Consider the following 17,743-nt stretch of genomic DNA (forward strand, 5'->3'; position numbering starts at 1 on the left):
ACTGTTCCAAGGTGAATTGGTTACGGCTGCCTGCTCACGGGCGAGTCGGATCCCACATGCAGATTATGACCCCGTTACCGGTTGGCGTCCGCAAGCAAGTCTTTCTGCTGTGTTGCAGATGGTCCGCACGTTTTGCCATCGGACATGCGCAGTACAGATTTATTTTTTTTAATCACTGCTTTTCCCGCATCTTCGCCTCGCAAGGACGTGGAATCCGCGACCTTTCCGCATTGTCATTGGGGAAAGGACCGCAGTTCGGACGGCTTCCATTGAAGTCAATGCACAGAATCGCAGCATGCCCGATTGCTTCTCCGCGAGCGGAAAATCACAACAGCTTTCTGCTTGTGGAGATGAAATCACAATTTGCTATAGCCTGCTATGGGCTGTATTTGCTGCTGAATCGGGAGGCGGACGCCTGCTCCAGATTTCGCAATGCAAATCCGCCCGTGTGCAGGCGGCCTAATGGATCCTTTTTTATTCGGTGCCCTCTGCCTTACACCATCAACAGACGTCAGGAGCAGCAGGTACGGCCCCTGCGGGCGGCCTCCGATGCCGATGTCAGCAGAGCCTAACTTGGTGGTCCAATCAGATCACATGGTCTTCTATACGCGGGACGTGTCTGTAGATCCCTACATAACTTGCTTTGGCGGGGGATGTGTCCCCTATACGTAATATAACCCCATCAGTAAGCCACAACACGATCAGCAGCCGTACTTACATTACACTTAAAGTGCACTTTTCCTCTCTTTTTTTTGCCCATCTTTATTCTTTAGACCTGAAGAGAACATAAAATGAGGGTTATAATCTAATATAATAATAATAATAATAATCTTTATTTGTATAGCGCCAACTTATTCCGCAGCGCTTTCAGGCCTGGATAAATGCAAAACAATACAACAATTACAATATAAGGTACATTGGGTTAGACACAAATGGGCTGGGGGTGGTACGGGAGGTGCAGGGGGTGGGGGGGGGAGGAGCAAGGCATGGGGGACACGAGTAATAGGGGATTTCATGTACAGATCATTTATATGAAGGCAAACAGGGTGGAGCACCATAGGGAGGGGCGAGGGACTAGGGCAGGAGATTTGGTATGCTTCCCTGAAGAGGTGCGTTTTTAAGGCACGTCTGAAATTTCGTGCATCGGGAATTGTCCGGATGCCTTGGGGTAGAGCGTTCCAGAGGATGGGTGCTGCTCTGGTGAAGTCCTGTAGGTGAGCATGAGAGGTTCGTATTACAGGGGTGTTTAGTCTGAGTGTGTTAGCCGATCGGAGTGAGCGGGCTGGGTGGTGTACGGACAGTAGGGAGGCGATGTATGGTGGTGTACTGACAGTAGGGAGGCGATGTATGGTGGTGTACTGACAGTAGGGAGGCGATGTATGGTGGTGTACGGACAGTAGGGAGGCGATGTATGGTGGTGTACTGACAGTAGGGAGGCGATGTATGGTGGTGTACTGACAGGAGGGAGGCGATGTATGGTGGTGTACTGACAGGAGGGAGGCGATGTATGGTGGTGTACTGACAGTAGGGAGGCGATGTATGGTGGTGTACTGACAGGAGGGAGGCGATGTATGGTGGTGTACTGACAGGAGGGAGGCGATGTATGGTGGTGTACTGACAGTAGGGAGGCGATGTATGGTGGTGTACGGACAGTAGGGAGGCAATGTATGGTGGTGTACTGACAGTAGGGAGGCGATGTATGGTGGTGTACTGACAGTAGGGAGGCGATGTATGGTGGTGTACTGACAGTAGGGAGGCGATGTATGGTGGTGTACTGACAGTAGGGAGGCGATGTATGGTGGTGTACTGACAGTAGGGAGGCGATGTATGGTGGTGTACTGACAGTAGGGAGGCGATGTATGGTGGTATACTGACAGGAGGGAGGCGATGTATGGTGGTATACTGACAGGAGGGAGGCGATGTATGGTGGTGTACTGACAGTAGGGAGGCGATGTATGGTGGTGTACTGACAGTAGGGAGGCGATGTATGGTGGTGTACGGACAGTAGGGAGGCGATGTATGGTGGTGTACTGACAGTAGGGAGGCGATGTATGGTGGTGTACTGACAGGAGGGAGGCGATGTATGGTGGTGTACTGACAGGAGGGAGGCGATGTATGGTGGTGTACTGACAGGAGGGAGGCGATGTATGGTGGTGTACTGACAGTAGGGAGGCGATGTATGGTGGTGTACTGACAGGAGGGAGGCGATGTATGGTGGTGTACTGACAGGAGGGAGGCGATGTATGGTGGTGTACTGACAGTAGGGAGGCGATGTATGGTGGTGTACGGACAGTAGGGAGGCAATGTATGGTGGTGTACTGACAGTAGGGAGGCGATGTATGGTGGTGTACTGACAGTAGGGAGGCGATGTATGGTGGTGTACTGACAGTAGGGAGGCGATGTATGGTGGTGTACTGACAGTAGGGAGGCGATGTATGGTGGTGTACTGACAGTAGGGAGGCGATGTATGGTGGTATACTGACAGGAGGGAGGCGATGTATGGTGGTATACTGACAGGAGGGAGGCGATGTATGGTGGTGTACTGACAGGAGGGAGGCGATGTATGGTGGTGTACTGACAGTAGGGAGGCGATGTATGGTGGTGTACTGACAGTAGGGAGGCGATGTATGGTGGTGTACTGACAGTAGGGAGGCGATGTATGGTGGTGTACTGACAGTAGGGAGGCGATGTATGGTGGTGTACTGACAGGAGGGAGGAGATGTATGGTGGTGTACTGACAGGAGGGAGGCGATGTATGGTGGTGTACTGACAGTAGGGAGGAGATGTATGGTGGTGCACTGACAGGAGGGAGGCGATGTATGGTGGTGTACTGACAGGAGGGAGGCGATGTATGGTGGTGTACTGACAGTAGGGAGGAGATGTATGGTGGTGCACTGACAGGAGGGAGGCGATGTATGGTGGTGTACTGACAGGAGGGAGGCGATGTATGGTGGTGTACTGACAGGAGGGAGGCGATGTATGGTGGTATACTGACAGGAGGGAGGCGATGTATGGTGGTGTACTGACAGGAGGGAGGCGATGTATGGTGGTGTACTGACAGGAGGGAGGCGATGTATGGTGGTGTACTGACAGGAGGGAGGCGATGTATGGTGGTGTACTGACAGGAGGGAGGCGATGTATGGTGGTGTACTGACAGGAGGGAGGCGATGTATGGTGGTGTACTGACAGGAGGGAGGCGATGTATGGTGGTGTACTGACAGGAGGGAGGCGATGTATGGTGGTGTACTGACAGGAGGGAGGCGATGTATGGTGGTGTACTGACAGGAGGGAGGCGATGTATGGTGGTGTACTGACAGTAGGGAGGCGATGTATGGTGGTGTACTGACAGTAGGGAGGCGATGTATGGTGGTGTACTGACAGTAGGGAGGCGATGTATGGTGGTGTACTGACAGGAGGGAGGAGATGTATGGTGGTGTACTGACAGGAGGGAGGCGATGTATGGTGGTGTACTGACAGGAGGGAGGCGATGTATGTGTGGTGTACTGACAGGAGGGAGGCGATGTATGGTGGTGTACTGACAGGAGGGAGGCGATGTATGGTGGTGTACTGACAGTAGGGAGGCGATGTACGGTGGCGCAGCGCCATGCAGAGCTTTATGGGTGAGGTAGAGGAGTTTAAATTTAGTTCTGCAGTGGATGGGCAGCCAATGCAGCGACTGGCATAATGCAGAGGCGTCTGAATAACGACTGGATAGAAAAATGAGTCTAGCTGCTGCATTTAGTATGGATTGGAGCGGAGCGAGTCTAGTGCGGGGGAGGCCAATGAGTAACGAGTTGCAGTAGTCAAGCTGGGAGTGGATGAGGGCGACCACGAGTGTCTTTAGCGTGTCCATGGTTAGGAACGGCCGTATTTTAGCAATATTTCTGAGGTGCATGTGGCATGTTTGGGCCAGAGATTGGATATGGGGGGCAAAGGAGAGGTCAGAGTCCAGTGTGACCCCAAGGCATCGGGCATGCCGTCTGGGGGTTATGATGGTGCCAGACACTGGAATGGAGATATTGAGGGGAGGTCGGTTAGAAGGTGGAAAGACAAGGAGGTCAGTTTTAGTTTGAGAAAAAGGGAGGACATAGTGTTAGAGACAGCAGACAGACAATCGGTGATATTTTGGAGGAATGGTCCAGAGATCTCACGAGAGGAGGTGTATAGTTGGGTGTCGTCAGCGTAGAGATGGTATTGGAGGTTGAATCTGTGGATGGTTTGTCCAATTGGGGCTGTATAGATAGAGAAAAGAAGGGGACCAAGGACCGAGCCCTGGGGGACCCCAACAACAAGGGGAAGTGGAGCAGAGATAGAACCAGCAAAGGAGACACTGAAAGAGCGGTCAGAGAGGTAGGAGGAGAACCAGGAGAGAGCAGTATCCTTTAGACCAATAGAGTGGAGCATACTGAGAAGGAGGTTATGGTCGACAGTGTCAAATGCAGCAGACAGGTCAAGGAGGATTAGTAGGGAGTAATCACCTCTCGACTTTGCAGTCATCAGGTCATTTGTTACTTTTGTAAGGGCAGTTTCGGTTGAGTGTAGAGAGCGGAAACCAGACTGGAGGGGGTCGAGGAGCGAGTTGTCAGAGAGAAAGCGAGTAAGCCAGGAGTAGACCAGGCGTTCCAGTAATTTGGAGATAAAGGGGAGGTTTGAGGCGGGTCGGTAGTTGGCAGCATCAGTCGGGTCCAGGGTTGGTTTTATAAGCAGAGGGGATATAATGGAGTGTTTGAAAGAGGAGAGGAAAGTGCCAGAGGTTAGGGAGAGGTTGCAGATTGTGGTAAGGTGAGTAATGAGAGCTGGGGAAAGGGAGCGGAGGAGGTGAGAGGGGAGAGGGTCGCTGGCGCAGGTGGTAGGGCGGGCAGCGGAAAGGAGCCTGGAGACTTCTTCCTCTGTCGTTGGTTCTAGCGTAGATAGTGAGTAGGTGCTGGGTGCAGTGCTGAGGAAACTGGGATCGGGGCTAACCATGCAGCTTTCAGAGATTTCTTTTCGAATGTTGTTGATTTTTTCTTTGAAGTAGGCAACTAGTTCTCCAGCAGTCAGGCCTGTCACAGAGGACTGTTCTTTATATATAATATAATCTAATATATTATGTTCTAATATATAAGTGACAGGAAGTAGAACGCTTCATGCGACACATCCGGCCTCACCTGATAATGAAGTCTTGTGTACATGAAGCTTACACTTCTCCATTATCACAGTCACTCAGAGGTCTCAGTGTTACGGCCGCCCGCTCTATAGTCAGATGAATGGGTGCCCGTGTGATGCCCCTCATCTCGGCTCATACAGGGGGGCGGTGAGCAGCGGACCCCATTAGAGGAACTATGGATAGGGGGGGGGGGGTTCGCTGGGAGACATTCCCTCTATATATATAATAAAATTCTTCATTTAGACTTTTTCCAAGTATATCGCAAATACAAGAACCTCCCTCTTGGGGAAACCCCAATCATTCCCTTTATAGGTTAGTGAGCCGCAGAAACAGCTGGGACTAAACGGGGGCAGATCTGCCATATACTATAATAGAGAGTGCCTGCCGCCTCACTGCTGGTTATGGGGTACACAAGATTGATGGGGTCCCAGCCATTAAAGGGCCACTCCGGCGATTCCTTTATTCATTTATTATATAGCTATACCCCAGTATATACACTCATGTCAAAAAAACAATCCGCCCCGAGAAGGAGTTGTCGTTTTCCTGTACAACTCGTCCTGCAGTTCCATCTCAGCAGATCTGTAAATGATCAGAGTTGTGGTGATTAGATGGACGGTCTTGTCACCGGAGGCCCTAAAAGTGGTTCCCCCCTTGGCCTATAAGAGGCTCTCGGAGGCCCCTTGTGTGTAGTGACCTCTTCTTCCGCTTGTAGAGCTTGTTGACCACTAGACGCCTCTACAACGCAGAGAAGAGATTTCACCCCGTTACCAGAGGGGGGCGCATTATTGGGGTGTGAGAAGCTGGATGGTCATATCGATGAATTGTCCCCCACCGGCAGTTCTGACCAGACTGTTAGGGGGTGTTGGGACCAGTGGATGGTGGTACACAAGGTGACCGGGCTCAGGACGCCCCCTACAGACCACCAGTAGAGAGGAGCATCTGACCAGACTGTTAGGGGGTGTGGGGACCAGTGGATGTGTGAGGGCACACAAGGTGACTGGGCTCAGGACGCCCCCTACAGACCACAAGTAGAGGGGGGCATCTGACCAGACTGTTAGGGGGTGTGGGGACCAGTGGATGTGTGAGGGCACACAAGGTGACCGGGCTCAGGACGCCCCCTACAGGTCACCAGTAGAGGGGAGCATCTGACCAGACTGTTAGGAGGTGTTGGGACCAGTGGATGGGGGCACACAAGGTGACCGGGCTCAGGACGCCCCCTACAGACCACAAGTAGAGGGGGGCATCTGACCAGACTGTTAGGGGGTGTGGGGACCAGTGGATGTGTGAGGGCACACAAGGTGACCGGGCTCAGGACGCCCCCTACAGGTCACCAGTAGAGGGGAGCATCTGACCAGACTGTTAGGAGGTGTTGGGACCAGTGGATGTGTGAGGGCTCACAAGGTGACCGGGCTCAGGACGCCCCCTACAGACCACAAGTAGAGGGGGGCATCTGACCAGACTGTTAGGGGGTGTGGGGACCAGTGGATGTGTGAGGGCACACAAGGTGACCGGGCTCAGGACGCCCCCTACAGGTCACCAGTAGAGGGGAGCATCTGACCAGACTGTTAGGAGGTGTTGGGACCAGTGGATGGGGGCACACAAGGTGACCGGGCTCAGGACGCCCCCTACAGACCACCAGTAGTGAGGACCGTCTGTTCGTCTGACAAGTACGAGCAGCTCCAACTGTTTTATTGTCTGCCACCCAAAGACAGGAGGCGCCATTGTTACACCCCTGTGTCTGTCTGTACCATTTCCAGGCTCTTGGCTGAAGGACACTTGGTCTCGCAGCCCCCCATTACATGTACGGCCTTTGACCCCACTGTCGCCCCCATTACATGTACAACCTCAAAACCTACAAAGAAAGGCCTTCCTGAAGCTTCAATGTATGGGGATTTATATGAGGGGCACCCAGAAGAGACACGAAGCGTCTTCTGCTAGTCTGGGTGTTACTAGTAGCGGCGTCTGTTGCTGGGGGAATGTCTGCGGGACCCTCTGAGACAATATGGCAGCCGACGTTGCTGTGGGAAGTTGCGTTCGGCTCCAGTGATTGTTTTCCAACAAGTCGTTCAGTTTAGTGACGGCCGATCCACGGGACAACGTGCGGCTGGGTGGGGTTTACTTCACTGCTCAAAGCAGAGCGCCATCCGGTGCCCACAGGGGGTGAGGCGAGGGGGCCGCGCTGTGTCATCAATAACTGATTACCATTCGGCGCTGGTTCTTCCCTCTACCACCGGTAACGGCTGCCCCCCAGAAGACCACCCTGCTTCTTTTCGGCCCCCCTCATATATACAGTTCTCTCTGGCTCAATTCCGCTTCACCTTTTATTGTAATAAATCTACGTATCACTAGAAGGGAGCGACGCCCCGCACACCCGCCTGCGCCCACTAGTCTCAGGGGTACGAGTTATCACTAGAAGGGAGCGACGCCCCGCACACCCGCCTGCGCCCACTAGTCTCAGGGGTACGAGTTATCACTAGAAGGGAGCGACGCCCCGCACACCCGCCTGCGCCCACTAGTCTCAGGGGTACGAGTTATCACTAGAAGGGAGCGACGCCCCGCACACCCGCCTGCGCCCACTAGTCTCAGGGGTACGAGTTATCACTAGAAGGGAGCGACGCCCCGCACACCCGCCTGCGCCCACTAGTCTCAGGGGTACGAGTTATCACTAGAAGGGAGCGACGCCCCGCACACCCGCCTGCGCCCACTAGTCTCAGGGGTACGAGTTATCACTAGTAGGGAGCGACGCCCCACACACCCGCCTGCACCCACTAGTCTCAGGGGTACGAGTTATCACTAGAAGGGAGCGACGCCCAGCACACCCGCCTGCGCCCACTAGTCTCAGGGGTACGAGTTATCACTAGTAGGGAGCGATGCCCCACACACCCGCCTGCACCCACTAGTCTCAGTGGTACGAGTTATCACTAGTAGGGAGCGACGCCCCGCACACCCGCCTGCGCCCACTAGTCTCAGGGGTACGAGTTATCACTAGTAGGGAGCGACGCCCCACACACCCGCCTGCACCCACTAGTCTCAGTGGTACGAGTTATCACTAGTAGGGAGCGATGCCCCGCACACCCGCCTGCGCCCACTAGTCTCAGGGGTACGAGTTATCACTAGTAGGGAGCGACGCCCAACACACCTGCCTGCGCCCACTAGTCTCAGGGGTACGAGTTATCACTAGAAGGGAGCGACGCCCCACAGACCCGCCTGCGCCCACTAATCTCAGGGGTACGAGTTATCACTAGTAGGGAGCGACGCCCCACACACCCGCCTGCGCCCACTAGTCTCAGGGGTACGAGTTATCACTAGAAGGTAGTGACGCCCCGCACACCCGCCTGCGCCCACTAGTCTCAGGGGTACGAGTTATCACTAGTAGGGAGCGACGCCCCGCACACCCGCCTGCGCCCACTAGTCTCAGGGGTACGAGTTATCACTAGAAGGGAGCGACGCCCCGCACACCCGCCTGCGCCCACTAGTCTCAGGGGTACGAGTTATCACTAGAAGGGAGCGACGCCCCGCACACCCGCCTGCGCCCACTAGTCTCAGGGGTACGAGTTATCACTAGTAGGGAGCGACGCCCCGCACACCCGCCTGCGCCCACTAGTCTCAGGGGTACGAGTTATCACTAGTAGGGAGCGACGCCCCACACACCCGCCTGCACCCACTAGTCTCAGGGGTACGAGTTATCACTAGAAGGGAGCGACGCCCAGCACACCCGCCTGCACCCACTAGTCTCAGGGGTACGAGTTATCACTAGAAGGGAGCGACGCCCAGCACACCCGCCTGCGCCCACTAGTCTCAGGGGTACGAGTTATCACTAGTAGGGAGCGATGCCCCACACACCCGCCTGCACCCACTAGTCTCAGTGGTACGAGTTATCACTAGTAGGGAGCGACGCCCCGCACACCCGCCTGCGCCCACTAGTCTCAGGGGTACGAGTTATCACTAGTAGGGAGCGACGCCCCACACACCCGCCTGCACCCACTAGTCTCAGTGGTACGAGTTATCACTAGTAGGGAGCGATGCCCCGCACACCCGCCTGCGCCCACTAGTCTCAGGGGTACGAGTTATCACTAGTAGGGAGCGACGCCCCGCACACCCGCCTGCGCCCACTAGTCTCAGGGGTACGAGTTATCACTAGTAGGGAGCGACGCCCCACACACCCGCCTGCACCCACTAGTCTCAGTGGTACGAGTTATCACTAGTAGGGAGCGATGCCCCGCACACCCGCCTGCGCCCACTAGTCTCAGGGGTACGAGTTATCACTAGTAGGGAGCGACGCCCAACACACCCGCCTGCGCCCACTAGTCTCAGGGGTACGAGTTATCACTAGAAGGGAGCGACGCCCCACACACCTGCCTGCGCCCACTAATCTCAGGGGTACGAGTTATCACTAGAAGGGAGCGACGCCCCACACACCCGCCTGCGCCCACTAATCTCAGGGGTACGAGTTATCACTAGTAGGGAGCGACGCCCCACACACCCGCCTGCGCCCACTAGTCTCAGGGGTACGAGTTATCACTAGAAGGTAGCGACGCCCCGCACACCCGCCTGCGCCCACTAGTCTCAGGGGTACGAGTTATCACTAGTAGGGAGCGACGCCCCACACACCCGCCTGCACCCACTAGTCTCAGTGGTACGAGTTATCACTAGTAGGGAGCGATGCCCCGCACACCCGCCTGCGCCCACTAGTCTCAGGGGTACGAGTTATCACTAGTAGGGAGCGACGCCCCACACACCCGCCTGCGCCCACTAATCTTAGGGGTACGAGTTATCACTAGTAGGGAGCGACGCCCCACACACCCGCCTGCGCCCACTAGTCTCAGGGGTACGAGTTATCACTAGAAGGGAGCGACGCCCCGCACACCCGCCTGCGCCCACTAATCTCAGGGGTACGAGTTCACACTAGAAAGCTGCGCTGTGATTGGTTGTTATATATTATACTGAGGTAACATGAAAGCTGCGCTGTGATTGGTTGTTATATATTATACTGAGGTAACATGAAAGCTGCGCTGTGATTGGTTGTTATATATTATACTGAGGTAACATGAAAGCTGCTCTGTGATTGGTTGTTATATATTATACTGAGGTAACATGAAAGCTGCTCTGTGATTGGTTGTTATATATTATACTGAGGTAACATGAAAGCTGTGCTGTGATTGGTTGTTATATATTATACTGCTGAGGTAACATGAAAGCTGCGCTGTGATTGGTTGTTATATATTATACTGAGGTAACATGAAAGCTGTGCTGTGATTGGTTGTTGTATATTATACTGAGGTAACATGAAAGCTGTGCTGTGATTGGTTGTTATATATTATACTGCTGAGGTAACATGAAAGCTGCGCTGTGATTGGTTGTTATATATTATACTGAGGTAACATGAAAGCTGCGCTGTGATTGGTTGTTGTATATTATACTGAGGTAACATGAAAGCTGCGCTGTGATTGGTTGTTATATATTATACTGAGGTAACATGAAAGCTGTGCTGTGATTGGTTGTTATATATTATACTACTGAGGTAACATGAAAGCTGCGCTGTGATTGGTTGTTATATATTATACTGAGGTAACATGAAAGCTGCACTGTGATTGGTTGTTATATATTATACTGAGGTAACATGAAAGCTGCGCTGTGATTGGTTGTTATATATTATACTGAGGTAACATGAAAGCTGCGCTGTGATTGGTTGTTATATATTATACTGCTGAGGTAACATGAAAGCTGTGCTGTGATTGGTTGTTATATATTATACTGAGGTAACATGAAAGCTGCGCTGTGATTGGTTGTTATATATTATACTGAGGTAACATGAAAGCTGTGCTGTGATTGGTTGTTATATATTATACCGCTGAGGTAACATGAAAGCTGCTCTGTGATTGGTTGTTATATATTATACTGAGGTAACATGAAAGCTGCGCTGTGATTGGTTGTTATATATTATACTGAGGTAACATGAAAGCTGCGCTGTGATTGGTTGTTGTATATTATACTGAGGTAACATGAAAGCTGCGCTGTGATTGGTTGTTATATATTATACTGAGGTAACATGAAAGCTGTGCTGTGATTGGTTGTTATATATTATACTGAGGTAACATGAAAGCTGTGCTGTGATTGGTTGTTATATATTATACTGAGGTAACATGAAAGCTGTGCTGTGATTGGTTGTGATATATTATACTACTGAGGTAACATGAAAGCTGCGCTGTGATTGGTTGTTATATATTATACTGAGGTAACATGAAAGCTGCACTGTGATTGGTTGTTATATATTATACTGAGGTAACATGAAAGCTGCGCTGTGATTGGTTGTTATATATTATACTGAGGTAACATGAAAGCTGCGCTGTGATTGGTTGTTATATATTATACTGCTGGGGTAACATGAAAGCTGTGCTGTGATTGGTTGTTATATATTATACTGAGGTAACATGAAAGCTGCACTGTGATTGGTTGTTATATATTATACTGAGGTAACATGAAAGCTGTGCTGTGATTGGTTGTTATATATTATACTGCTGAGGTAACATGAAAGCTGCACTGTGATTGGTTGTTATATATTATACTGAGGTAACATGAAAGCTGCACTGTGATTGGTTGCTAGCAGCAACAAGGACACTTTTGCTATTAGACAGGCTTGATAAATAAGTCTTTCGTTCACATGGCGCCAACTCCATCCATCGTTACTCCTCAGATTACCTGCTTGGGTAGCGGGCGCTCTGACTGGGGCCCCTGTATGTTACGGAGTTTCCATACCATATGATGTAGGGTAGAGCAGCCCGCCGCCTGGTATTATGTGGCCCGCCGGTCGTGCATCAGACCTACTCACCCCGCCAGCAGCCATGGGCCGATGGCAGCAGCCGCTGTTGTGTCTGTAACCGCTGCCCTCTGCCTCCTGCATCTGTGTGTGCCGCCCTGTACACAGCACATGTGCTGAGGGGAGAGGGCAGCGGCACGGACGGAAGCAGCGGCTGCCGCCATTGGCTGGCGCTGAAGTTGGGGTCAGTCAAAAACACGTAGGGAAACTGCCCAAACTGAGGCCAATAGATGGGCGGCGCTGTTACTACTGGCGCTGGAGTGGGTGGGCAGCCTTACCGCTGCAGTTGCTGTGGGGGAGGGGGTGGGCAGCCTCACCACTGCGGCCGCCGTGTGTCAGAAGGGCCGGTCTGGCCGCTGTGGGGGAGGGGGCGAGGGAAGTGTATTTGTGCGCACAAAAAATAACACAGACAGCCAATGATATGGTGCGCACACGCAGTGAACACACAAGTATCCCGCGTCTCTGCACCATCCATTCACGTTAATAGCCTGTTGTGTAATATACACCAAAATAATGGCGCACCGTGCATAGTATACGCCATCGGACATTGCATGAAAGAAGCGCGATAATGTGAACCAACCCAAACCAGTGGGTTCTATTCCCTGCATAGTGCGTGCGCCATACACTGCGCCAACACGCCCGCGTGACCCCCGGCGCCTACCAGCGTGCGCCCGCTCGGCGCCTACCAGCGTGCGCGCGCCCGACCCGGCGCCTACCAGCGTGCGCCCGCCCGACCCGGCGCCTACCAGCGTGCGCCCGCCCGACCCGGCGCCTACCAGCGTGCGCCCGCCCGACCCGGCGCCTACCAGCGTGCGCCCGCCCGACCCGGCGCCTACCAGCGTGCGCCCGCCCGACCCGGCCCCTACCAGCGTGCGCCCGCCCGACCCGGCGCCTAATAGCGTGCGCCCGCCCGACCCGGCGCCTAATAGCGTGCGCCCGCCCGACCCGGCGCCTAATAGCGTGCGCCCGCCCGGCGCCTAATAGCGGGCGCCCACCCGACTCGGCGCCTAATAGCGGGCGCCCACCCGACTCGGCGCCTAATAGCGGGCGCCCACCCGACCCGGCGCCTAATAGCGGGCGCCCACCCGACCCGGCGCCTAATAGCGGGCGCCCACCCGACCCGGCGCCTAATAGCGGGCGCCCACCCGACCCGGCGCCTAATAGCGGGCGCCCACCCGACCCGGCGCCTAATAGCGGGCGCCCACCCGACCCGGCGCCTAATAGCGGGCGCCCACCCGACCCGGCACCAAATAGCGTGCGCCCGCCTGAACCGCCACCTACAAGCGGGCGCCCGCCTGAACCGCCACCTACAAGCGGGCGCCCGCCTGAACCGCCACCTACAAGCGGGCGCCCGCCTGAACCGCCGCCTACAAGCGTGCGCCCGCCTGAACCGCCACCTACAAGCGGGCGCCCGCCTGAACCGCCACCTACAAGCGGGCGCCCGCCTGAACCGCCACCTACAAGCGGGCGCCCGCCTGAACCGCCACCTACAAGCGGGCGCCCGCCTGAACCGCCACCTACAAGCGGGCGCCCGCCTGAACCGCCACCTACAAGCGGGCGCCCGCCTGAACCGCCACCTACAAGCGGGCGCCCGCCTGAACCGCCGCTGACTATCGGCCCTTTGAAGGCTGATGTGGCGCTCGGTGACAATGAGGCTGATGGTGTGATAACACGATCATGTGACCACGGGGGAAGCGTTCTCACCGCGGTACAGTGCGCATAGAAGACGGGCGCAGAATATACCATTACAGATGGAACCAATCTTATAAGCGCTAAACAAAGCTGATTATTAATAGTGCCGATAGATAAGGTGACAGGAAGGACATAGCAGTGTGAGCAGATACACTACGGGGACAATGTCCATCACCATGGCAGCAGCAGGGGCCCGGGCATTCCGCACCCCACAAACCCACCTCTGTAACCGGCAGGCAGCAGCGTCTCTCTCAGTTTCCCACCTGCTCAGAAGGCCTCCAACTGCAGCCTAATCCGAGAAAGCTCCGTGTCTCCCGCTCAAGCGCCATTTTGGAAGAGACAACCCTATAGACGAGCACAGTGAAGGGGCTCCGACAAAATGGAGGGCATTCCGGAACTCGGCGCTCCGCAGTGCAGACAGTCGTTCGTGGAGAATCACTTCTAGGTGGTTAACTGATGACGTCATCAGTAGGCGCTGCTGCAGGCAGGCTATATCGTCTCTGAGAGATGACGTGTCTTAGGCGCCTTCCTGCAGTGTTTGCACATTAATAAAGTTTTTTTTGCACGTTTATCGGCAGATTTTACCACATTTTTTTATATTAATTTGTGTGCAGCGAACAAAGACGCATCAATTGCGACGTCTTCTTGGTGCCAGATGGGTTTTTCCCAGCAAATTTGTGCAGCGTATTACGCATCTGCTTGCATATTGTGCGCACATTTGTTAACCCCCCCCCCCTCCCCCATTGACTTCTATGGGGACATTTGCTGCACAGAAAAATAGAGCATGCTTTTTTTTTTTTTTTACAACCAAAATGTGCAGAAAATACAGAAATGTGAAGGAAGCCATTAAAACCGCCGGGTTCTATCCTCTGCGTATTGCGCACGTAAATTTTACCAGCACAAATACGCCCGTGTGAAGGAGCCCTTATGAACGCAGTTGTTGGCCCCTGTATGATGGCGGTATTACATTGTCCGTCTCTGCTACGCACTGTACACTCCATTATTCCTGCACTATATGGCGCTGGCGCACGGTATAGCGGAGTTATTCTGCCAGCTGTACGGAAGTGTTTGGGATGGCATTAGGATTTGGGCGCCATACTGTACGATGCTGATAATTAGACACCTTAGGCTGCTTTCTCGTGGCTGAGAGAATCGTGTGAGGCTTGCGCATTGTGAGACGCACGAATAGGGTCTTACACATAAGCGCGGTGCGGAAAAAAATTGCGGCGGGTCCTATCTTTGGGTCTTCGCCCATTGCTTACAATGGGGTCAGGAAAAGCATGGCGCAGGGGTGAGATGCGAGGTTTCCTAATGACTGCAGTGGGAAACACTCGCCGATCCTCCGGCGTGGCTGTCAGGATCGCTGCTACCCTGAAGCGATGCATCCGCGGGGGAATCGCTCGTTCTGGATATTGGGACTAGTTTCATGGCCTGATACCGCAGTCGGCCATGTAAGATTATTCTCTGGCCGGGCTCACATGGGGCTCCCGACACGCTAATGTGATCTGAACTACATAAGCCATGTAATCTATGGCCTGCGAGCTCCCGTGTATCATACGTGCGGACAGCGCCCGTGTAATACGCAGTTCCAGTATGGCTGTATGGTGCGCTGAGATACTCCAGGCAGCATCACACAAGTGCAGCCCCTCTGCTAATAAAGTTCCCCTCTCAGATCTCGCCCGTCTCCGTTGTGTATTTATTGGTTACTTTCCAAAATAATCATAGAGAAAAAGGACACAAAAACCGGCAGGTTAGAGAGTCCGTAGACGGGGGCCATCCTCTGCAGCAAGCCTTCGGCGTCACGGACAGGACTTGCTGCCTTCCGGCTCCAGATCTGCTGTGATATGATGACCACAATAACAGCCGGTCTGACTAGTCGGCCACTAATAACCGTACAGATGGACAACACCCCAACTGCGTGGAGAGATTTGTTCCCTGATTATAAGTAGGATGATATGCCCCCTATGAAGATTAAGGGGCGATGACCAGCACTGGGCCAGTAAATGACTGGTATTGGAATCATACCCCGTCCACAGGCTGGCATCAGGGCAGAAAGAGGTAGTAATAGTAGTCCTGGCTAAAAAAAGGGCTCAAACTCCTCTCTAGGCTCACACCGACCTATCATCCACCAGGTTATATGTGTAGGGCCCAGTGAGTATTCTACCCCTGCCTCATGGACCCACTAAATACACTCATTGCCAGCGGATGTGATACAGGTGGGCATGGAGGCTCTAGTATCCTGTTGTACCGCCTCTAGCTTGGATACAAGATGTGATACATGTATGAAGGCTCTAGTACCCTGTTATACCGCTTCTAGCTTGGATACAAGATGTCATATGGGCGGCATGGAGGCTCTAGTACCCTGTTGTACTGCCTCTAGCTTGGATACAAGATGTGATACGGGCAGGCATGGAGGCTCTAGTACCCTGTTGTACTTTGATATGCTAAAGACTTTTACAGTTACAAGCCAGCAAGGAAGGAAAGAATAAATGGACTAATATGGGAGCAGCAGAAACAGGACAGCGTATGGTGAACAGTCAACAGCACTTGCCCACCACAGTTCCTGTATCCCATGATGGCCCAGCTGATGGACGGAAAGACCCACCTAGTAAAGCAGCAATGACGACGACGCTTGAAAGAGGACGGGCGACTTCTGGGTTCTCTGTAGCTGCTGCATCATTTGTCCAGTTTAGCATGATCTATGCCATAGGTGAGTCAGGGCAGAAGTAAATTTGCCACATCACACTTGCCGGGACCACTCTACCCATTTCAGGGATTGCAAATTGACTACGTTCAGCTCCCACTTGTTGGGAAGTATGAATACGTGCTTGTTGTTGTTGATGTCTTTGCAGGTTGGAGGCCGACCCTGTTACCAAGGCAAACAAGTAGGTAACCGCAAAGAAGCTCATGAACGAGGTAAACTGTGAATATGGGGTACCAGAAGTGATTCAGAGTCAGACAGAGGTATAAACTTCGCAGGTGAATGTAACATGTCATGTCTGCTCTGGGTGTATCCCAGGCCTTTTACATACTCTACCACCTTTAGAGTAGTGGAAAGGTGGAGAGACTTAGTGGCACGCTAAAAGTAAGATACTTAAAAATGACGCCACTTTGGAAAGACTGTCATCCAATAGCCCTATTCAGTGTTAGATATGAACCCAGGGGGGATTATACATTATCTCCCTACGAGATTGTTTGGGCTAGCCCCAAGGCTAGGTCGTTACTATCCTCAGTAGTTACAATTACAATCTGATGTGTTGACTATGTGATTTCCGTTGTTAAAGAACTAACCAAAGCCTATGCACAGGTGTTCTCTTCCAGACTCAGAGGCAGACACTGGGACACATATCTTGCAGCCTGGGGATTGGGTGTGCGTCAAGAAGTTCCCCAGGAATCACCCTCTTGAGCCCCGATTTGATGGCCCCTACCAGGTGCTTCTGACTACTGCCACAGCTGTGAAACTAGCCGAAAGACTTACATGGATCCACGCTTCATACTGTAAGAAAGCTCCAGATCCGGGAGACCAGTCTTAGTTGTGCCAAAGACATTACTCTGGTTAGGGCTAGTGAGAGAGAAGGGTGGCAACTGGAATCCTTAGTCGGAAGAATATGGGGGTAGGGTTACCTTCTAGTATAACTCGTCCAATGCTCAAGTAGCCGCATATTCCTTCGACTATTGTACTGTGGTCCCGTGTCTAGGCGCAAGATCCCACCGCAGGCCAGATTTAGCTCAGTCCAGCTGGTTATATGACTTATATACCCGGGGAATACAATATGTTTGCGCCACTGATAACGTCTGGGGAGAAGACTGCCATTATTGGGGATTAGTGGAATAGAACGCAGGAACAGACTGGTCCTATAAACCGCGAAGTGCCTTAAATAAGAAAGATAAGAGCGGGAAATCCCTAATTAGTCATATAACCCTCCTTGAGAATAATAAGGACAGCAGGTATTGGAAGGCTGAACTTAGTATGTTGCTTGGTTTTAATGCGTTTTTTACACTAACCATGGGAGATCCAAGCCCGGGGGACGGGGAGACTTATAGTCTGGGGACATACCGGTACGGGTGACAGATCCCTTAGGGAAGTT

The 17,743-nt window shown here is 53.2% G+C and overlaps 1 protein-coding gene across 6 annotated transcripts in view; it reads right to left on the bottom strand.

The window, feature by feature from the left end:
- LOC136633445 (uncharacterized) overlaps positions 1 to 13,988 on the bottom strand; it is a 59,474-nt gene extending 45,486 nt beyond the window's left edge. For 5 of the 6 annotated variants that reach the window (XM_066609188.1, XM_066609189.1, XM_066609187.1 and 2 more), the window contains exons 1-2: positions 13,877 to 13,978; positions 719 to 775 (exon numbers count right to left, since the gene is read on the bottom strand). In XM_066609188.1, the coding sequence (XP_066465285.1) occupies positions 719 to 760 (42 nt within the window). In that variant the 5' untranslated portion in view covers positions 761 to 775; positions 13,877 to 13,978. Of the gene's footprint in view, positions 1 to 718; positions 776 to 13,876 lie in introns of all 6 variants that reach the window. The other variant, XM_066609186.1, reaches the window with a different exon arrangement.
- Positions 13,989 to 17,743: the final 3,755 nt, after the last annotated feature.

The sequence above is a fragment of the Eleutherodactylus coqui genome, chromosome 6 (genome assembly GCF_035609145.1).
Source record: "Eleutherodactylus coqui strain aEleCoq1 chromosome 6, aEleCoq1.hap1, whole genome shotgun sequence".
NCBI lineage: Eukaryota > Metazoa > Chordata > Amphibia > Anura > Eleutherodactylidae > Eleutherodactylus > Eleutherodactylus coqui.